Source organism: Lissotriton helveticus, chromosome 8 (assembly GCF_964261635.1).
Source record: "Lissotriton helveticus chromosome 8, aLisHel1.1, whole genome shotgun sequence".
In the NCBI taxonomy this organism is placed as follows: domain Eukaryota; kingdom Metazoa; phylum Chordata; class Amphibia; order Caudata; family Salamandridae; genus Lissotriton; species Lissotriton helveticus.
This window is the reverse complement of record NC_136069.1, coordinates 338,275,799-338,299,034: the sequence shown is the minus strand read 5'-3', so window position 1 is coordinate 338,299,034 and position 23,236 is coordinate 338,275,799. Positions and strand designations below refer to the sequence as shown.

At 46.5% G+C, this 23,236-nt stretch overlaps 1 protein-coding gene across 2 annotated transcripts in view; it reads right to left on the bottom strand.

Annotated features, from left to right (window-relative positions):
* The window catches only part of GTF3A (general transcription factor IIIA), a 62,872-nt gene that overhangs the window by 23,447 nt on the left and 16,189 nt on the right, over positions 1 to 23,236 (bottom strand). For both annotated transcript variants that reach the window (XM_078655989.1, XM_078655990.1), the window contains exons 2-6: positions 17,660 to 17,760; positions 16,776 to 16,872; positions 8,670 to 8,758; positions 7,808 to 7,881; positions 5,843 to 5,926 (exon numbers count right to left, since the gene is read on the bottom strand). In XM_078655989.1, coding sequence (XP_078512115.1) covers positions 5,843 to 5,926; positions 7,808 to 7,881; positions 8,670 to 8,758; positions 16,776 to 16,872; positions 17,660 to 17,760 — 445 coding nt within the window. The remainder of the gene's footprint in view (positions 1 to 5,842; positions 5,927 to 7,807; positions 7,882 to 8,669; positions 8,759 to 16,775; positions 16,873 to 17,659; positions 17,761 to 23,236) is intronic.

Here is a 23,236-nt window from a genome sequence, read left to right as displayed (position 1 = left end):
TAATGTAGAAGTAATAAAAGTAATCAGGATATACATTTGTTTTTTGTAGCCCTGACAGTCTGTGGTTAATCACCAATAGACTAAACACGTGTCGGAAGCATTGATGAAGAACTGAAGCGCAATCAAATATTACAAGATATGGAATAAAGACTAAGAATAAACACTTAAATATAACTACTGTGTGAATTAATTACTGCCATGCACTACATGATTGTGGCTCAGGAAACAGATTTTGTATTTAAGGATATAAATGTGGATGTATTTTCACATTGAGTGACAACGCAGGGTAGTCTTTGTATTAATTTTCCTTTGAGCACTATCTGAAGAATTTACAGCTATAATTACAGTATCACATGACCGTGCGCAGCATATACCCCGCTGCCCAATTTTGATGAAGTAAATGATATGTGCTTATTCGGTAGAAGCTAAATCTACCATGTTTAGGGAAGTGAGCACAATCACTTTAGCAAGGTTTAGTAGTGGAAAGGTGCATAGAGTTCAAAGGCGATCAAACACAAATATCAAAAGTGGACGGCAAAAGGCAAAAAGTTGGGCAGGGACATTGCAAACACTGCCAGGTACAACAGATTTGGTATTTTGATGTATACATACAGCATGTCCATTCCAGATTTCGAATCAGTTAGCAATCACATTTTAGCGCACACACACACACACACACACACACACCCACACCCACACCCATTAGTCCAGCCAGCCTCTGTATAATACAAAACACTACAATAACACACATCTACTCCGGATACTTACTCCACATCGGTTTGGGACTCTAGAACGGGGTCCACTGTTTAATGGAATTTTTTTTTAATCCATTCATAGAAACTACGACTAAACTAATTACTAATTGTAAAGATGGCTACCTGCGCTAGAAGAGGTCCTTGGACACCGTTGAATCTGAACTGAACAGGGACATTATTGAATTAGCTATATAGTTGCAGCACCAGAGGATGGCTGTATGGCAGCCGATATGGGTAAAGTTACTTTTTAATTTTATTAGACCCCCCACATGGGCTGCACTGGACACTTACTCACAAGATTAACCACAGATAATCTTCTGCAGGCATACAAACTGTTGTATGCTCTTCAGAAGGGGTGGTGCAGGCCATCCAGGGACCAGGTAGCTCTATGGACGGTCTCCCAAGGCGCTGCCGGGGAGAGCCATGAGAAGTGGGCCTGGGTCTAGCTAACTCTGGGCCCACAGGCTCTCTAAGGGTACTCTGGGAAGAGAGCGTGCCTCTCGGAAGGAAGGGTGCATAGGCCCTGTTCTCGCAGCGGAGAACAAGAAAGGGGTCTAGGTTCCCGGGGTAGTTTCCGTGTGGAGCTACTGACGGGGGGGGAATGAGCTGTAGGAGGTCTGACTAGGCACCCTCAGTGTTCCTCCTTAGCACTGCCAGTGTGGTAGTGAGGCCGGTCTGAGGTCCTATTTTTGGAGTCAGGCCAGTGGCCAGAGGAGCTTTTCTGTGTGGAAAAGCATGAGTGGCTGTGCTTTCTTTAGGGAAGCCAGTCATCCCGAAAGGGTGGTGGCAGCAAAACTACCTCAGCGGCAGGTTGAGGGTGAGGGGCAAGAGAGGTTGCATCTTTAGGGTGCAAGGACCAAAACGGAGAGGGTACTGGTTGGATCAATCTTTGGAAGGGAGACCAGCCAGTGACCCCGGGATGGGATGTAGACCTATCCCAGGAGACCGCATCAGTGCTGAGGCACTGTACCCTTGTCCAGAGAAGGGGTAAGAATAGTGTTGCATGCCCAAGGGCAAAGGTGGGCCTAGTTAGGCAGAGTCCATGTAGACCATGAGTAACCTGGAGGTATCTAACCTAGAGCCTGGAGGGTTCTTAGGGTAGTCTGGGATCCCTGTCATGGGTGGAGATTTCATGGATGGGAGAAGCAGGTGGTCTGAGCGGCTAACTGGTGAGTAAGGGGGGGGGGGAGGTGGGTGGTCAGAACCCCTTATAACTGGTTATCGCAGACTACCGGAAGTGTACCCATGTAGAGTGGCTACTTCTTCCCTGTAGGAATCAGCTGGGCGCGGCAATGTGTTAGGTGGTTCTGACACTATGGGCCGCCCGGATTTTTCGCTTTTTGAGCACCTAATTGTTGAGCTTTTACTGAGGGGGAGCCTCATAATCTGGGACTAACCCAGTGAACTCCTACTTAAGGAGTCTGCATAGATATTTTACTGGTGAACCTCCTGGCTTGACTAGGCCGCTGTGCAGCGGCTGGAGTATGGGACACAGTGCTGGTTACATGCAGACACGGGTGTACATGCGTGTGCACACATGTAGGGGCTGCGCAGGGGAGATTCCTATCGTGTGCAGTCCAGGAGCAGCTACAGAGTGAATGGGGTGGCAGGACTTCTGCAGAATTGGGTGGTGACATGGAATAGGCTTTATACCCTGGGAAGGAACATGCCAGGTAAAGTCAGTGTGTTTTACTGTGTTTTCACTTCATTATTCCCCTATGGGGATGTGGGGCCCGTGGTTAAAATGACTTCCACAAGGCCTACAGATTCCAGACACGCACCAAAGTCCAGTGTATGTGAAATGAGTATTCTGCAAAGTCATATTTGTAATGCTTTTGGGTCGTCCAGAAATGTCATTTATCTGAGTCCCTGGCTGGGGTCTGGCCCTGGCAGGTTAGATGAATGACCCTTCTTCCCAGAGCGAAGATCTTCCCTCAAAGGAGAAAAGATAGGTGGAGCTAGAAGCCAATCCATCAAGTGTAGTCGCTGGGTGCCAGGCACTAAGCTGAATCACATGAAGGTGGTGAGGGGGGGGGGGGGGATTTGGGTTTCAGAGGCCATGTGGCCAGAGACATTGGACAACGTCATTTTGAACAAGCCCAGAGGCTGACAAGGAGGGAGCAGGGAAGTGATATGTCGCTGTTTGAGGGACACACAGACTTCCTGCCATCCCCCTACTTCACTTTTAAAGTACTTGCACAGGAAGAGAAGCGCTCTCTGGGGTGTGGCGCAGGGAGCCAGTGAAAACCACTCCCTACAGAATGCACCCTCTTGAAGACCCCGAGGATGAAGGGGGACGCCACCAGGAGCAAGAAGACGCAAAATTGGGGCAGATCGGACCCCCAGGGGCTGATATATGGCCCCCGGAAGGTAGGCGACCTTTGACCCCCTAAGAAGACCGACGACGAAGGGCCGGTCTCAGATGCCGCCGGGGTGGGTCAGGTGCTGGGGGCTGCCCCATGAGGAAGCAAAGCCGGGGAGCGCCATTGCGCTTCCCGTGAAAATGCCAGCAGGAGGCCAGGGTGGGCTCCTGGCCCCCTGCTGGCATTTTCATGGGTGATGTGAAGGAGGGGGAAGCACCCCATCCCCCGAAGCCAGGCGGAGGTGGGGGCGTGCCGCCGCACTCCCCCCGAAGATACCCAGGGGCCCGAGACCCCATCCCCGGGCCCCAGCGAGTGTGGAGGAGGCCGGGGGAGTGCAGTCGCACTCCACAGAAGACCCGCAGAAGCAGGGAAGCGGACTAGAGTCTGCCCGCTCGACTAGAAGTGCACAGCCGGCTCCCGCGGCATCATACGAGGGTGCTGGCCGCGCGGGGGGCAGCTGGGGTTGGCTCCCCAGGCTGCCCTCCAACCCAAAGGCAATTGGGGTTCCCGGGTGAGACCGGGACCCCATCCCGGACATAATCAGCACGGGGCCTGGGCCCCTGAAAATGGGCAGAGTGGCCAGGGGTGTGCTCCCCGAGCCGCCTTTCCTTACCTGGGGGTCCGGGTGGGACCGGGCCCCCGACAGAGGCCCTAGAAGCGGCACATGGCCTGGGCCCCTGAAAATGGGCAGAGTGGCCACGGGTGAGCTCCCCGAGCCGCATTTCCTTACCTGGGGGTCCGGGTGGGACCGGGCCACCCACCGAGGCCCTAGAGGCAGCCGGAGGCCCACATCGCATCTCTCCCCAGAGCAGCAGGAGAGCCGCTCATCAAGTATGCAACCAATCCCACAATGCCTTGCAGGCCAGGACCGGCCTGAAGGGCCAACATCATGTTCTTTGCTTGTGGTGGCCCCGGGAGGACAGGGTCACCACATGAGTGGAAAGGTGCTGGGGGAGCTGCAGGAGCAGTCTTCCCCAGCGCGAAGATGAAAAAAGTTCCACCCAAAGTGTCTTGGGGATTTAAAGGAATCAACCCCTCCAAGGCTCAACCTGCATGAAACACCTTCTGGGCTGGAACTTTGTTTTTCAGCGGAGGGTGTTTTGATAATTGCATCAAGGAGCGAAGGGCTGAGTTAGTGATGTCTGGAGAAGGGCATCCCCTGGAGGTGAAGAGTGTAATTGCACTGAAATGCATTTATTAAGGGTTATTTCTTTTAGAGGGACTGATGTTCAATGTGAAGCACTGGTGTAAGGTGATGTCATGAGCAAAGTGGATTTAAGTGGCTAGACACTCTTGCTAGGGTGTTTGACGGTATTTATAACATAACATAACATAATCTATAATGCCTTTAGGGGCTGTAATTGCAATGCATGGTTAATGATATCCAAATGTGCAGCGTACTGTCATTCTAAAGTGTGCGTAAACATGTATTCTTGCTGCTGCGCTTAGGTGAAGATCCCAGACTATTAGCTCTTAAGATGTAGAGGTGCATACTGTATGGTCAGTAGGAGGTGCTCAGTCAGGGTCATGTGTCACCAAGGCAGGTGTAGCCTGTTTAATGAGGTTATGCAATGTCACAAAGTAATTCCATCAGCTTATGTATATTTGTAAATTGGTGTAGAGTATGGAGTGGTGTTTGTTTAATAAATGTACTCTTACAAAGCAAAGTACAGACTGGACAATCAATTATTGAGTGTTAGTTTTGTGCACCTGCAAATGGCGAATACTAGCCCACACCACCTCCCTTGAGTAAGCCTCAGACTGCTCTGCAACGCTACCCTCTGAGAGTCAGGCGCTGCCCTAGGGTGTTTGGTTCCCAGTGAAGGACAAATGTGTCAGTTATTTGTGCAGACCTCACAGATGCGGCCTAGTTTTCCAACAATCCCCAATATTGTCTGCTTAACAGTTGCAAGGTAACCATTTAAGCTTGGATTAATTCACTAGCACATTACTGTAAATCCATCTTCCTAGGTATTAAGAACTCTTTCCCCATCGTCTCCAATTCGTCGAGATTTAAGGAGCTCATCTGTTTGCGCGCTTCTGACAGAAGCCATACACAAAGTCTGCCACTAAACTACCTTTAAAGAGGTATGCCATCTCCATTATTTTTTCTATGACCAGCTTTTAGTCTGCTTTAGCAATAAGCTCTCAAAATTTCACGATCCTCTTCAAATATAGTGCTTCTCAACATTTCTCGCTTAAGGCGTGCCCGACCTCTAGACTGCACCTTCAAAGTCATGTCCCAGTCTCCTTGGAACAGTGTTCCTCTTGAGATGCATTTATTATCCTCTCACCTGGTAGTGAGAAAATAAAAAAAATATTTGTTTAGCCTCTAACCTCTGCAGAGTGAAGCTTTTGGTAATGATCTTCCAGCAGGGTGACTTCCCTTTGATGTGAAGAGCGCTCGATACATTGCTCTGAGCATTCAAACTCAATCTGCATTCTGCCTACTTCTAAGCCCACGATAGAAGAATTGCGAAGACGCTGGTAAATTCACACCCTGTTAGAATCAAAATCTGGATATAATTAGAGAAGCTATTGTCAGAGTGCCATGAAAACGCTGGTATTTGCCATCCCACTTCATCGCACCAAATTGAACTAGGAGTTTACATGGCAATTAGGTTTTGGAAGCATTTTGTACCCTGGACAAGTAGACTGAAATTCCACACCACTGCATACATTTTCAAAGGCTACACAGTGTTTAAGAGGAACATCACAACTTACCAACATGGCTTTCACGCATATGTTTTTGATAGTTCGTCCAGGTTTTAGCTATAAATTGGCAATCCTCTTTCTTGCAAGCATAACCTACAAAGAAAGTCTCAAATCAATCCATACACATGATTTACAAAGTAGCATCCCCACAAACATTTGGCTATTCAAATGCAACCCCCTCCCCTTTTCACGGTCAGTAAAAGGCAGACATTTTAAAACATAGCAATTTCTACTTGCGAAATACCTTACAATGGAAATCAAGTGATGACCTGTGCATTTTAAAAAGATGCATAACTTTGTACTTCAGTGAGGATCTACGTTAATGATTTTAATAAGGACCGCATCCATGGTAAAAGGGAAGCCCCGCTCAACACGCCATTCGAGGACTAACCGAAGATTAGAGACTGTTGTCCAACAACAATCTCTACACTCCAACAAAACTAAGATCCCATGAACCAATAACCCGTCCTCACAATAAAGGCACAGCAAGGAATCCACAGCCTCCTCAACAGTCCACAGGGCATATTCTGTGTGTCGTGCTCGCCGCACCTTTCCCCCTTTAGTCCCAGTTCTCCAACAAAGGCAAATGTTGTGATGACTCCACCTCTCTGCTAATTTCATATAAACTCCCAAATTAATCTCAGCTCACTCAAAAGGTTTCCAAACAACTGGAGTACACAACACCACACCACCCCATGACATCTTCAGCTTCCACAGTCTTCCTGGAAAGCCTAACATGTACCTTGACAGTAGTTCTTTCGGTCCGCAAACTTCACTGCAGAATCCCACGCACACTAGAACTCGCACCCACCGTTACTCCAACCATTTCAGCCTGTGTTGATGCCAGGCCTTGCAATCTCGCTGCTGCTACTGACCCACCCCTACTACAATGAAGACCCCCTCCCCCCATCCCTCCTCTGGGTCATGTTGCTGCACTACTTTTGTAGAAAAGAATGCATAGGTACATTCCAGTATTATAATTATCTGCCTCAGAGCCTCATCAACCTCCGCAACCCAAACAAACCCTTCTGCAAACGTCAGTGTTGCATCCGTTTGCTGAATAGCCTAAAGCACACTCCACTCAAACATTTCTCTTCAAAAGTGGCTCTGCCACTCCTGGCTTATCTCCCTGGGAAACTCCAACCTCCCAATCACGGGGACATCACTCTCGAAAGGGAAGGCATCTGTTGCCAGTTTGGCAAGGTACCTCCCCCTCTAGTCTCATCCCACGATGGACAGATAAACCCAAATGCCAACCCAACACACTGCTGAGCCTACCCTCCATTAGAGGCCCAATATTTGCTTTTGGCCCGCTAGCTCAGAGTAGTATGCCAGAGAATGCCTTGCAATGCTGTGTGCTTTAACCTAATATCCAAGGTTAGGGTCAGGACCACCTTTGCTTAGCAATTTCCCCTCCAAGGAATTCCTCCACAAGGTGATTATGCAATGTATCCAGATTAGGCACTACTCCAAAGTGCAGCCGTGGTCCCTACCACTCTATAGGGTCTCCCCTACCCATCCCCCTCCCGACCCACAGCCAGGTTGTATGAACTTGCTTGTTTCACCTAAGAGAGCCGATGGGTCTTTATGTGCTGCTCCCTTTCTTCACATGCCTTTGTGTGGGGTCAGGTAATGGCCGAGGATCCGTCACTCAGTGCCTTATACTCTTCTACCTCGGCTGAGGTCTCCTCCCTGTTGCTGGAGCGGTTTGCCCATTGGTCCCCACCTGGCAAAATTATGCAACGATTGTGCACTCCTGCTGGCCCCTAATTCATGCTGGGAGTGGTACACCCTCCTCAGATCGGTGTGTGGGCCAGACAGTATGGGTCTCTGTAAGAATAAATCTTGGCCTTCAGTGTGTGTGTGTGTGTGTGTTTATGCATAAACATATCCTATGTTTATGCATAGGATACCAACACCCTCTAGATAGCCGATATGCTAGTCTTGTTCAACAAGAAAATATACTATACACACCTAGATGGACCTTTTCATGACGCTTCAATTTGCTTGGCATCAGAAAGCTTTTCTCACAGCCTTGGTGACTGCATCTAAACAATGAAAGGAGAAACAAGTGAGGACTAATGAATCAAGTTTTCAATAAAATAAGCTAACAGCCTAATTTCTGCCACCACATTGCAGAAAGGTAAAAAAAACATACTTTCATCCTTAAGCGCGAGGCAATTGCTACTCACTGCATCATACAAAGATACCTACTCTTTGTTTATTGTAGTTAGTTGCATTTGTTTTTTTACTTGTCAAAGGAGGGGTCGGAGGGTGAAAAAAAATATGCAGCTGTGAAGATCATTGCAAGAAGTGGCAAGAACATTATACCTGTGGATATTAGGCTAGAACAGAACTGGATGCTCAACATGGTTCACGATAGCCAATGAGATGCGGTCAACAATACACAACGATTCGTTTCTCTTTGTGAGAGATTATATATTTATTTCTCTCAACTAGTATAGTGGTAGTTGCAGTAAGTGGGCCACTTCTAAAGATCACTTTGAACTCATCTCTGCAGATCACGAACGTTGCTACATCAGCAAAGAATAGTTTTAATTATACAACTGTAATAAATTACATTAAGTGCTATTCAGACGCAAATGTAGGAAATACTGTGTAATTTAAGAGAATTAAGCCATTCCTTTAAGCGGACATGAAAATATAATAGAAATACAGCTGAGAAGAGAGGAACATTAGGTGGTGTGCAACCCAGATGGTTTGCAGAACAACATCAGTTGACAAAATCCTTGAGTAATTGCCAGCTGCTTTGTATAGATCAACTGTGTTCAAGAATATAATGCAATATTGTCTTCAAGAGGGAAAGGATACTCACTTGTATGGCATCTCGTTAGTGTGATGGCACTCGTGTGCTGTCAGCTGTTGATGTTTCTTGAAAGACTTGCCACACCCTTCAAAATAACACTAAAGGGAAACAAATATTGCGGTGAAGGAAATGCCCAAACCGTTTTTATTCACTAAACCGCAAAACTGTATTCAGTACAATGGAGGCTAAAGGAAAAAGAATTGGGAGGGGGATGGGGGTGGGTTTGGTTTAGTGCCCCTCTACTGAGAAATGAGCCTTTGAAACTGCAAACTGACCGTTCGCCCCATTCACGGTAGCTTACAAGCTGCACAATTCTTAGTAAAATTGTGTGACCTACAATACTGCAAGAGGAATTATTTTTAGAGCATCAGGGCCATCAGGTTTATGATTGCTGCAACAGATGTTCGTGGTATGACCCATCCGAGAGGCGCTGGTGTTGTGAATGAGGGTTCGTAGACGATGGCACAGTCGTTTTGTCCATGTGTGCTTGTGTCGTGAAGATAAAGGGGGAAGACTGAGCAGTGTGTTTTGATTTCTCAAAAACACCCCCACCCCGACTTTCAGATTTGGTATGGGGTGGTTCCATGTAGGGTAGGTCTAGTATAATGTGCGTAGCTGCTTCAGTGAACTCAGTGCAGGTCACGCAGCATTGCCTTATGTTTCACATGTAGCTTAAAAGCTTTGGTCCATCTGGTTATGATGGAATGGGCCAGCTTGTGTGTGCAAGAATCTAGCTGGTGGTCACAGCGTACCCAAGACAGTTGTGGTGCAATTAAAGTATAGAGATGAACAAGTCACAATAGATCAGTCTATATCCAGCAGCAGTAGAGATTTTACCACAGTAGTTGTGTAGGAAGAATAAAATTAGACTAGGGTTTTAGATGAACCTAAGCTTGACACAACAGGATAGATTAAGAATGGAGGTCCCTCCCTGGCAAGTAGAGCCAGAGCGGAGATTCTCATGAAGGAAAGGTGGACTGGCAATCTACAAAGCAAGTTACTAAGGTACCTTAAAGAAATAGCACATGGCACATTCTGTACACCGTAGCAATACCCACTGAAATTTACACAGAAACAAACTAACACCCCACACATTCACTAGCTAAGTGAGATATACAAAATGTTAAGACATGAATAGACAATCTTCCATTTACGGGAGATACAGCATAAGCACGTCAATCTGGCATCTACTTACAACACTGAACAAGGGAAACAGAGGATTAAACAGTCTTACCAGACACTGAACATTGGGCTTCTTATGTATTTCTTCCCCCTTTGAAATGCACTGTGCCACAGACTCCTAAACTATTCTTAAAGTCTACATGCAAAGAATATCTTGGGTTAAAGCCACATTTACTTTTTAGGCAATATTAGGTGTTCCTAATAATTCTGTATTCTGGCCGACAGCATGCTGCAGAGATACTGCCAAGGTTGAGAAGGCACATCTGTCAAAGGATCTCTTTGGAAGGCAGTACGGCCATCCTTGAAGCTGATCTGGAGCATAGTGTCCTGTTTTGGGATTGCTGCTTGATCTCACTTGTAGATACAGTGGAACTTTTCCTTGGGTTGCTTTGAATGACACAATGAGTGTCATAAATAAACACATTATTGGTAGCAAGTGGAGAGCTTGCAGGACGGTCTTCATGTGCTCCATTGGATATAGATGAAGTAGTATTCGTGCAACAAGGTTCTGAACCGGTTGCAGTTTACTTATTAGGAAAGACTAAGAACCAACGTATAGACTACTATTGTAGTCATTACTAAAAACAAGGGTAAGAATGACTTGTAGCTTCCGATAGCATCGGAGCATTCTCACTGCAAAGCAGTCATCCTTTGTGATCTTATTGACATGCAAGATAGATTGTCGTGGTGGAAGGTCCGTGGGATAGTCTAGTTTTAGACTGATTTGTGCATCATTCATGTAGTTTCAGCATGCAAGATTTAAGGATTCCACCGGGTAAAAGGGTTAGGTAGAGGTTGAATACAAGAGAGCAGAATACGATACCCTTGGGATGCTGCATTGTGGGCTGGATGTAAATGGGGTATGTTTACCAGGCTCAGTCCGTCTTAGGTAGGCACAGATCCATTTCAGAGCACTTCCAAGAATGTCAAGAGTTGGAGCAGTAATGTTTTGTGGAGGACCATGCTGAAATCTGCCGAGAAGTCCAGGAGCAGGATAGCTGCAATGCAGCTTTGCATGTTGTTTTAGGTTATCTGGGAGAAGTTTGTGGGCCAATCTTGTGAGAATGATCACCTTAGAGCAGATTCCTTTCCTCAGTGAAGTAAGAGCTAGAAAAGGCAGCTTGCCAAGTAATGGGCCACTGGAAATTGGCCTGTCGTTTGCAGGACAGGTTGAAGTCTCTGTAACACTTGGGCTGACATACAGGTTCTCAAATCAGATGGTACAATCCTTGCTCTACGGATTTGTTCAGGATGTTCCAGGCTACCGGTCCAGCTTGGTACGCATTTAAACACTTTTGGCATGGCTAGATCTTCTTGGGACCCTGAGGGTTTGGTTGCTCTGAAAAGGTTACAGATGTGCGGGAGAATGGGTTGAAGTAAGAAACTGTTCAGTCTGACCCTCTTCATCACATACATGATCCTGATCGCAAGCATCACCTACACCCATAAGATAAATATCCTAACCTACTCAGACGACAAACAATCCGCCCCCTCTCTGGCAAAACTCCTAACACCAAGTTTGGCAACTGCATGAACCCAAACTGTCTCAAAAGGAACACAGATAAGACAGGATCTTCAGAAAAAACGCATTGCCAATGGGCACCACCTGGCTGAACTCTGCCCCATCTCCTCCCCACCACCCATGCTAATACCCTCTGAATTATCATTGACAGCCATCGCAACAGGACTGTCCGAGTCAAATCAGTCACATCCGTCCGATTTCACACCCTGACAATGCTTAGGAGGAAGAAATATATCTTCAAATGGTTCCCCACTAGCACTCACAAAATTGCCACCCAGGTCCTCATCATAAGAGCTGCAGTACGGACACACCCCTTTATGCCAGTATGACTCAACTTTACACATCCATCCACACCTCAGGAAGCTCCACTGGCTTTGAACACACAAATGTGTCTTGTTCAAACTCTTCTAATATACTTTCTAAGACCTACACAACTTGGACCCCAGCTTACTTAAACAGCCAGACCTCATTCCATAAACCCACTAAGCACGTCTGCTCTGCAGGACTCCTAGTCACACACACCTAATGCATATGCAGAACCAGAGTCTGCTGTTGGGCTTTCTACATCGATCCTAAAGCCTGGAATGGCTTGTCATTACACACCATAGCTGCTCCTTCAATTCCAGAATTCAAGAAGACATGGCTTTTTGAAAAGAATCAGACTCACCAGTCTTTGGTCATGCCAGACTTGCTCTGGTCTACAGAGCCAGGACACCCTTCCGCACGATGGGGTGCTTTACAAATGCACAGAACATAGGTTGAATCTTTGTTTGGTGCCCTGTGTGCTCAGTGCTTGGTACTTTTTTCTTGAGGTGATTTATCTTTTAAACATTTCATGATAAACTCTATGGAAATTGTGGTATCAAACAATACAATCATCTTGGAATGCAGAATCCTCCCAGATTATGAAGTTCCTCTGATTGGCAATTTACATCAATTTGACGAGATGTGGTTCTTCACAGGTTGGATTGCTGCTTTGTAATCCCCATTATCCTGACATGAGGATAATAACGCCCATCTTGTGACCGTATCAATTGATATTGCAAAGTGCAGAGCAGAGTTTCCTATTTGTGTTTTTGGTGTTGCTCCACGTCATCCATTGCTTGTGTATAATCCTGAATCAATGTTTTTACTGGAATCTAGTTTCCCAGGCAATAGGGAGGAAGTGGATTGTTAGATTGGGCTTCGCAAGATGGCAATCCATTATTTTGAGGACAAGATTCTCCCCCCCCCCCCCCACCCCCCCCCCCCACCCTGTGTACTACTTGTTGCCGTTCTTGGTTTTCCTAGTGGATAGGCTGATTTCCAAAGGTGATGTGTAGAGGTAACTCCAAATTATTGGGACATTACAGTTGGGATGCGGAGAGGTGCACATGTGGCATGGAAGGTGTCCCGCAGAACATGATTACCTGGTTACAGCTGGGTGTAGGTTGAAAGCCTTGAGGTTTAATGAGATGGTTTTGATTGTTAGAACCAGGCCGTCAAATGCTAAAGCTATGGAGAATATATTTAGACTGATGCAGGGCTGAATTTACCAAGGGCAAACTAGCTCATACTAGTTTGTCTAAGAGTATGAGTCAGGAAAGGGTATGGTATCAGAGTGGATATATATGTAGTATGCAGGTTATCAGAGGCTTTTTGCACTGGCTATAAAAAAGGCAAAATACGGGACACCAAAGAAATGACCAGGAGAAATTAAACTTTCATCCAGTTCAGTATGTCAGTGTAGGATCTGCTTTTATGGTTACCCCCCCTTTTTGCCTGGTGCCGAGCTGCTATTGACTAGTCCGACTGGGATCCTGCAACTCAGGACCCCAGTCTGATATCTCCCTTAAACTGTTTTGGGTAGTACTTGGGTACATCCCAAATGTATACTGGGGTACATTTATCAGTCCATAGTATATGGTACTAGGTACCCAGGGCATAGGTACCCCAGAGGCCACCCATGGGCTGAAGCATGCATTATGCTACCCATGGGAGACCATTCAAACTGCAACTACAGGCCTACAATTGCAACCTGAGTAAGTTGGTGCTAGCACCACTTACTAAAGATAAGTTTCCTATGTCTAGGGATACTGCACTTATAACCTACAAGTCACGCCTATAGCAGGCCTATTGCAATCCTGAAGGCAGGGTGGTTGGTTCCAAGTGTGAGGGTATGAGCAGGACACCCCTACCGCCTACGGAGTCCATTCTCCTGAGTTGCAAAGGAAGCAGCCATGTGTCAGCAATGACCATCTCAGAACTGGTTGCAACGAATCCCAGTCTCAAACATGTTAGAATCATACCACCACCCCCTGTAAACACCATAAAAGGTGTGGAAGGTATGATTCCAAGCACTGGAAGACCCCTCCGTTAAGCTCAGTGTTCCCGGTGCCAACCTTCTAGACCCGGACAGCACAACATTTTTTGTTGTCGACCAGAGACACGATTCTGTACTCCTGCTGCTGAACCAAGCTCGAACAGCGGAAGGCAGAATAGGCATTTCCCGGACAGGAATTGGAGTATTGGGACAGGGTGGGTGCGTTGGTCAGTGCCATTAAGTCTGCATGAGGGGCTCATCTGGTGTCCCTATGCATGGTCTAGTTAAAACCAGTCCTGGTGGCAGTTGGCTCCCACTCAAAACTGGACAAAGTACATGGGAGTAACTCCTCCCCCCCCCCGTCCAGACCCTCCCCTGGGAGGGTCCCCTGAATCGTCCAAACCCTTTCCTTAGGTTACTGGAGGGTTTAACTGGGTGTAGGTCCCTCGATTTGTCATGGGACAAGATTCAGATCAGACACCACTTCTACCTTCTGGGCAGTCTGGACTTCACTGGACTTAGTTTGGGCTGGATTTAGTCTCCCTTCCAGTCTGCTGCACAGTCTGTGCCTGTGCCCCATACAGGAACCTTCCAAAGGCCTGTAGGCATCACTTACACCTGAAGAAATCTCCCTTGAAGTGAGAGTCTTACCTCCATTTGCAGGCACCACAAACAAGTCAACCGGTCTGCTGATCCTTGGGTGGTGGTTCTCCACAGCTCTAGAGGCCTGCCCTGCCCGCTCACCAAGTTGGAGGCCAGTATCCCTCATGGGGGCTGCAATAACCGAACCTCTGTGCATTGCGTCAACATGCAGTTACAAAGGCTTGTTGGCTTACTTCCAAGAAGATCTTCAGGCTCAAAGTAGCCCCAACCTAGAGCATCTCCCGTGACAAGAATCTTTGGCCACAACGCATAGTTTTGAATCATGGCCTGCATCTTCTGGTGATCTGCTTGAGGTCCTCTCGAGACTCCAGTGCCTCCGCCCTGTGGGTCCATTTGAGGGTCACCTTGGTTTGTTTTGGGCTCCCATGATTGCTTGGAGCCTGCCCCAACTCTCCTGCTTGTGGCAAGTCCCCTGGACCTTGCTGGTCCAGACACTGCACCTTCGACTTCTGCATTGGTTGCATTTGCCACGGCTTGTTGGTGCTCCTGCCACATGGCCCCTCAGCACTAGACGAGGGACAGCTGGTCCTCACAGCTGCATAGTCAAGGTCATGGCCATCTCTCCTGCAACACCAGACATTGGAGGGCATTTATCTTCCAAGTCTCCTGGTCACTCCTGAGTGACACTGTCGCCTCTGCTTGCAGGTACCTCGCATCTAGAATCTACCTTTGGATTCCAACGGACACTTTCTCCTCTTTCAGCAGCGGCACTTTCCCCAAGTCCTACATTGGGTTCGATGGCGGTTTCAGACACCACTTCACACCTATGCACCCAGCTTCCCTGGTGTAGGTAACGTGGGTACTAGGGTAGCCACGGGTAGGGTGGCTCTCCAACCTTCTGTCTTCATGGGGTTTCTTCAGGGTCCACTGGGAAGGGTCCTTAACCTTTAAATATCCAACCGCGACTTACACATAAACTTGTACAGAGCACGCAATCGTGTTCCCACAGTGCACACGCTCACCGTGGGGTACCTAGTCGCTCATGTTGGACGTTCCCTTGGGTCCCCAGCACTTCTACATCCTCTCGACATGGTCTTGACCGGAGTTGTGGTTCTTATACCACTAAATATATGGTTTGGTTCCCCCCCCCCCTTGGATCCACTGTGTATTCTGTGCTATTTACTGTGTTTCTTTGCAAAGTATTGTTTGCATTGTGCGTATCTCCATCCAGGAGATATTTGTTGGAGTGTATTATATAATAAATTCATATAGTTTTAGAAATACCTTGTGTCTTTCCTTTTCACTTACTCTATACTTTAAGATTGCTTTCTGGTAAAACAAGCTGCTTTACACTCCTTCTGGACTAAGCCTGTTCTCCACAGCTACCACTTTGAGAGCTTTCTAAAGTTGTCGAAGACCTCTTAAAATCACCATAAGGGTTGTCTGGACTGGTCCAAGGTGCCCACTTACATAAGACTTACATAAATCAAATACCAGGCAGCTTCACAGTCGGGTATGGTAAAGTGGGAGTATCCACTTAGTAATTAGACAGTCAACTGGAGCCAAAAGCTTCCTGGGTAGAGGTACAAGGACATACTCTGTGGTGAGAGTAGCAATCTCCAAGGACGCCAGGTTACAGCTAGATGTTTCCATAGTCACCTTCTGAGACAATAGCAGAACTCAAACATGCCATCTATAAAAGGATGAAATTCAGTTGGCCTAGCAACATAGCTAGAATTGAAGGCAAACCACATCAGCAATAAAGGAAATGGCACCAGAAGCAGACCCTTAAAATAAGTGGACACAAAAGAAAGTCCAGGTATACATTTTCACATTGGAGCATGAGCTTGTTGACAAGAGTTCCAGTATTGTGTGTGCTTATCACTAGAGAAATAATTTCCAGCAATAAACCACTCCCTTCAGCCTCTTGCTGGTTTCACCTTTACAATTTTTTTTCCACAGTAACCTACCTTTACAATGCATGTAAGCAGGAGAAGGTAGGTGTATATAGTACCAAGATACATTTTTAGGGTTCAGGGGTAGGTAGAGGTAAAAGGTAGGTAAGACTCAATAGGTATTAAACAAATTAAATTTAAAAAGTTAATACAATGGATTACTGCCAAAACAAATAAGAGATACCCCCCACAAATGATATTAAAGAAATGTATTTTGGATAAACAATAGTTTATATTAGATAAAGAAATAATAATAGATGAACAGAGCCGAAGGCAGGCTAACAAACAGTGCACGAGGGGAACAAAATCTACCCAAAGGGGACAGAATAAGGTAGAGTGAGTAGGTGGTTAAACTCACTTCTCCTGGAAGCATGCGTGTGCTATAATGGTAAACTGGACTAATAAATGCTTGCAGGCAGTCCAGATGTGACTTTTTCACACAAAAAGATGTGGAATGTAAGGCTTGAGGAATTATTTAGTGCTAAAAGCTCCAATGCTATCTGGGCCACACTTTAGATTCCCAAACATGACAAAGTGATATAAATTGTTACCATATATGGCTTTTCTTTATTTTGATGCTTTCGATCTAGATGCTTTCTTAAGTTGGCATTTGTAGTGAAGGCTTCACGACAATCACCAGCAGAACACCTATCAAAAACACATAGAAGAGAAAATTCAGTTGGAAAGTTACTCGGAGTCCGAGGCCCGTGTTATATAATCTTTTCATTAAAAAAAATATATATTTAAACAAGAATTCTTTAACACAAAACAATGAAAACTACAAGAAAAGGAAATATTTGTATTAGAGTCGCAGCGCTACAGATTTGCACAAGAACCGAGATATGGCACAGACTTAAAATTCTACACTCTGGACTTTAGCTTACAGAAATGGATAATTTTCCTAGGTAATAATCTAAAAATGGCACGCATACGAGTGCTCCAACTACTTGTAGTGTTAATTATTTCCGAGTCCCAGTCGTCTGAGTCCCAGTCCTAACAGAGGTTTCTCTCGTCCTAGCTTAACTTCCCATAAACACAAAGTAAACCCCTCGGCAGTTTGTATGGCTCCTCCACCTTGTTACCATAAGTACCACCAAGTAAACCCCACCATCCTAGCTCTGTGGCCGAGCAAAATGACATGCAAGGAAAGCAAGGCGGAGCAGAATGAGGAAAACTACTACTTCGTAATGTAGATAACTGCGAAGTATGCATGTGGTATTTATAGAGCTCGAAACTAGTGTGGCTGTTATCGAAGAGCAAAAGTGAAACATTTTAGCATCAAGATACGGTGTGGCTGTTATTTTTTATTCTTTAAGAGAGCAAAGTCTACAGCTCTTTCTTGGATCAGGGTTTGGAGTCCGTCCCAACGCAAGGATGTAGTTCCAGATCCTGGGTGCACAGAAAATGGGCTGTTGAGTTGCACATTAATACTTACACAAATGGCTTCTCTCCAGTATGTGTTAACATGTGTCTAGCAAGATGGAAATTTCTTGTGAAGCCTTTTCCGCAACCTTCATGCTCACAAGCATAGGGTCTCTGAAAAACATTAAGTTCCATTGTTGGGAATTACTTATTAGCCAGTACACACATTTTCAATATTATCAAACTAGCATCTAAATTATACAACACATCTTATATTTGGTTTCAGATGCATACATAAATATCTATATATGCATCTCCGGACAGTCCCAGAAAGCAGCCAGCATCACCTTCACCAATACCGCCCCCACCACCAACATTTTTAGGGCCACATACATGAACCTATTTTGCGTTGGCAAAGAAGCCGATTTGCAGACTCGGCCAGGTTGAGAACACAGAAAGCCTTTTCCTATGCATCATAGCCTATTTTGCAATTCCTATGCATCATACCTATTTTGAAATTCAGTAAACGGTTATCGAATCACAAAATGGGTTTGCGATTTGGTATTTGGAAAGGGCGTGTTTAGGGCACCCCTTCCAAATACCGAATAGAAGTAGTATGTATGAATGTTTTGAGACCATGAATGGAGTCGCAAAACATTCGCATTTTACCATCTTTGGAAATGTTGGCAAAAACATTTAAGAGCAGGCGGTGGTCCCAATTGCACAGCCAACTCTTAAGAAAAAAATGCTTTATTGAATAGCAGTCACGGACATGGAGGTCTGCTGACCCTAGCAGGCCACCACCTCCAGGATTTTAGCAATTCCTGGGTCGAAATTGCGACCTACTTAAATGTTAGAGGTAGGTCGATTTGCGACCCCCTAGGAAATAGACAAATTAAACTCTTGGATTATCGTACATTAGGAATAATGATTAGCAAAAAGTGATTCACAGAAAAAAGCAATTCGGTAAATCACTATTCCTAATGTGGATACATGTGGCCCTTCGTAAATAAACACTGGTAAAGCCAAAAGTGTTGCCTTTAATAAGTATCACATTAAAATCAGAACTTCTGACTGTACCAATGCTTGGCTAGCATTTTGGGGAAGGTGGGGGTATTCAGAGCATTAATTCAGACCGTAAAAGTAGATTGGCAGAAGTGGTGCTAGATTTTAGAAGTGTGTCTGGATAAGGCGCTTCACTACAGAGTGGGCTCCAAAACTCTGCTTGAGTGTAATGTTAATCTTAATCAGGACAGACAGATAATGGCGTGTAGCGTAAGTCCCTGGTTATTTCAAAAGGAAAATATGGTTAGTTTTCTTTGAGTCAGCTGCAAAACAGGTGTGATTTCACGAATAAATAAAAAGGGGACTATAATGAATGCCCCATTTCTGTCCAGAGTTCTTTAAAGGCATTCTAAAAACATCCTACTGGACAAAAACACAATTGCTTTCTGTAAACCATGCGTAGATAATACATTTAAAGTGAAAGGGAAAAAAGTGACAGTTTACTTTTTGGATAGAATGTAGTGCATCATGCACTGCAATGCAAGCGCAATATATCCGAGGCAAAATGATGCACCAACAACCAAACACATGACCGTGAAAGAAATACTCCCATGATGAAATATGTGATTGGCTTATTTAAGTCACTCTTTTCCAAAAATTGGCTTGAGGCAGTGTCACTGGTTGAAGGGGGCAGGCTGAAAGCTGTTCCTTGTATATTGAAAGCCAGTCTTGCAGACACCTCAGCTGTCAACCCAGACTAACAAAATAAGCATTGGCATAGCCAATAGGTCTCGCCTTTGGGACCTTATAAGCGTTTAGCCATGCAACAGTTGTTGCACCAAGGATATTGTGCTGCATAACTAAATACTTATAAGGTCCCAAAAGTAGCCAACAAGATAGTCACATAAATCCTCTATAGGATGAGCCAGGCTGATCGGACTACACAAGAGCCCTTCGCCCACCACGGTAAGCCTGGGAGGCTGCCACGTGGAGAGAGAAGGTCAGTGCAGGGAGGAGATTCAGCAGTCCTGGAGTCAATCTGCTCGGTGATAGATCTTGCGGATTTGATCCAAGGCCGGCTGGGAAAATGTATGGCGATGTGTGGGCAGGAAGAGCAATGGGCTGCAAATGTCATGGAGCGGGGCAGCCTGGGAGAGGTACAGGCATGGAGGGGTGTGGACAGAGACATGTGGGCAGAAACAGGTAAAAGAATTGTGCAGCCAGGAACAGTGCGGGCTCAGAGGTGTGCGCTGGGAGAAGGGCAGACAGATAACTGCGGGCTGGGAGAGCTGCAGGCAGGAAGATGTGCGTGCAGGGAATGGCGCAGGCAGGGGGAGGCTCATGCAGGGCAGGATGAGGTGCACGCTGGAAGATTTAGGCAACGAGAGGTAGAGGAGGGAATGGTACAGACAGGCGGCCGGGGGGTGCGCAAAGATGGCGGATGACAGACGCAGGCAAGGAGAGCAATGGACTCAGGTGTAGGCTGAGAAAGGCGCTAGTTGACAGATGTAGGCTAGAGGTATGCAAACAAAGCGGTGAAGGCTGATATAGGTGAGGGCAGGGAGAAGTGTGTGCAGAGAAAGGTACAGGTAGTTCGAGGTACGGGCAGGGAGAGATGTTAAAAGGGAATGGTATGAGCAAAAAGACAAAGTGAAACCAGTAAGCTCTATCATATTAACAAGCACACGAGTGGTGCGTGCGACCGCAGCATGCTCTTTTCAGAAGCACATACTCTTGCTTGTGGTGCACCCCTGCTCGCTCCCGCAAGGTGGATGCCGCAACAAGCACGAGTAGGTGCTTCTAAAAAGAGCAGTGTGACGGCTAAGGTCTGCTATGCGCGCTGCATAGGCGAGACCTAAAAATGAGGCATCTCTGATTACAGAGCCCATTCAGTAAACAAAGAATTATAACCACATCAGTTTTACATCCCATCTCTACTCAGCATGAAACGATCATAACCGGGATGAGAAAGAATACTTGAAGTGTTTGCTCTTCACAAAAACATGGCTTACTCCAACTTGAAGCCATTAAGCACACATTATGAATTTAAGTACCAATGAAACAGAATTAGAACAAGCATTGTTAAAGTCTCCAGGTCTGGTTTTTAAAGACGACATGGTACTCCGGTTTATAGCCTTAATGAAGTAGTGCATGTTGCTGTATCTTAGGCGGTAACAGAGGTCCTTTGACTTAGACACAAGCACGTTCCGTAGCAGGTTGCTTCACCATAAGCTCTTACTAGGCTTTCCCATTTTTTCCAAAACCTCAAAACAGGTGCAAGGAATTCAATTTCAATTCAATCTAGTCTTTATCTCAACCGTTCGGATCATAAAAAGACACACAAATTACAACAGAATAAAAGAAAATCTTGAGTAAGAACATGATCACTAAGATAATAAAACACGATACATCAAACAAAATAGCAGCACATGCATGTGATAACGTGATAAAAAAATCCCCACCAAAAAACACATTTAATTCATTAGGGAGGTCGATTGTTCGTGTTATATTGCACTAGCACCAGAAATAGTTGAGCTTTATTCATATCATTTGTGCATCATACTCAAAGATGAGCCAACAATAGCAGCAGCATGAACTTAAATCTGGTCTATTGCAGCTGTTGATCTTTAAGAAGTTGGACAGGGGGGAGGAGCTTGGCGGGCATCCGTGATGGCCGCTTGAGCACAGCGCTCTCCGGACCCTCGCCGCTCCCGGCGATTTATCCTGACTAGATCCTGATTTCTTGTAAGAATTCAAGTAGAGGACGTTTGGCTGATTACCCTGGCACTTTTCGGAATTTGCTTTGGATCTCGTACTCCTGAGCTACGGTGGTCTGAACTTTTGGGCTCCGCCCTTGAGGTGCGCCCAGGACGGGGTGCGGATCTGTGGCCGTCCTGGAATTGAACAACAACGGCAGGAGATCTGGCCTTGTGAGACCCCCTTCCTGAGTTTCGGTTTCGATTCTGTCTCGACCTGTGCCACGAGTGTGCGTATCGCGCTTGGCTGAGACTTGGAGACAGTTCGGACACGGGGCTTTCCTCTTGTCTATTTGCTGGTTTGGTGGCCTCCTCATGAGTTGAGCCCTTCTTTTGGGTGTACTTTTGATCCTGAGTTTTGGGTGTTTGGCCCGTCGACCCTGGTGGCTTGTCCCGTGACGCATCTTCAAAATGGCGGGCAGAGGGGACAGAGAAACGCGCAAGACGAAAACACCTCTGCGTGGAGCGCCGGTTCAGACGAACGTCATGGACCGTTATACTCAATCTAAGGGGTCCCCCGGAGCTGCCCTACCTGGCCACAGTACGGCGTCTGAACGAATTTTGGAAGAGTCGGCGGAGCCTTCCCTACAGGATATCATGGGCGCCATCTCGGGAGTGAGGGAATCCACCGGCCTTCAGTATGAGGCCTTGGCCCACAAACTTGACACCGTGGCCATCGAGGTGAACCTGATTCGTGCTGATCTCGGCAAGACGAATGAGAGGGTGCAGTCATTGGATATTAAATCGTCTAGCCTCACGAAGGACGTCTCGGAGCTCCAGACGGAGGTTGGGAATCTTCGTCGGGTGAACGACTTCATGGCCCGACGCCTGGAGGATTTTGAAAACAGGGCACGTCGCTGCAATGTTCGCCTGGTTGGTGTACCGGAAAACCCTGAACCCCACTCTGTTGATCTCCTGGTTGAGGGTCTGATTTTAAACCATCTTGCCCCCTCCGGGCTTACCAAATTTTTCACGGTTGAACGTGCACATCGTGTCCCGGGGGGCAAAGTTAAACCGGGTGCTCCGCCAAGGCCTATTGTGGCTGAACTGTTTCATTATAGGGATCGGGACGCTATCCTGCAGGCCTCACGGGTGAAGGGCCCGGTGGCCTTCGAGAATGCTACAGTGAACTTCTACCCGGACTTCTCCCAAAAGGTTCAAAGACAACGGATGGAGTTTCGTGGTGCTAAGAAACGTCTTCGAGATCGGGGTCTACGCTATGCTATGCTTTTCCCCACCAGACTTCGTGTCGAGTATGATGAGCGTACTCTGTTCTTTGATAGACCGGATGCTGTTAATGACTGGCTGGACTCCTTGCCTGACCGTCCTCCTGAGACTGAATCTGCCGCTCACCCTGGTGGTGCCGAAGGTGGTGTGGAGATCTGATTGTTTGACTCTGATGTCTCGTTTTGAATACGTTCCCAGGAGTGGTGGCCGGCGTACCTCTGCAATGTGATTATTTATTTTTTTGTGTGTTGTTTCTTGCTCTTACTGTAGTCTGGGGGCGGGTGGAACGGAGACCTTTCCTCCTCCGGGGTCTTTGTGTGGACTAGGGGTTATGGGGCGACAGGCACACTGCAGGTTGGGGTGGCTCTTTAGCTTTTTGCAGGGGTGCAGGGTGGGGGATGTTTCCTTTCAGCTTGGGGGAGGGGGGATGGGAAGTTCTTATTTTTTTGTGTGTTGTTTTCAAGGCGAATTGCTTCTGTCTTTACTGATGTTTCTGATGTCTAGCTCTTGGATGGGGGGTCCTGGCTCGAAATTTGTTTCCTGGAACGTTAATGGCCTGGGAGATCGCATCAAGCGCAGTGTAGTGTTGAAATATATAAGACGTTTGTCACCGGACATTGTTTTCCTGCAAGAGACCCATTTGATTGGGAATGTATGTAATG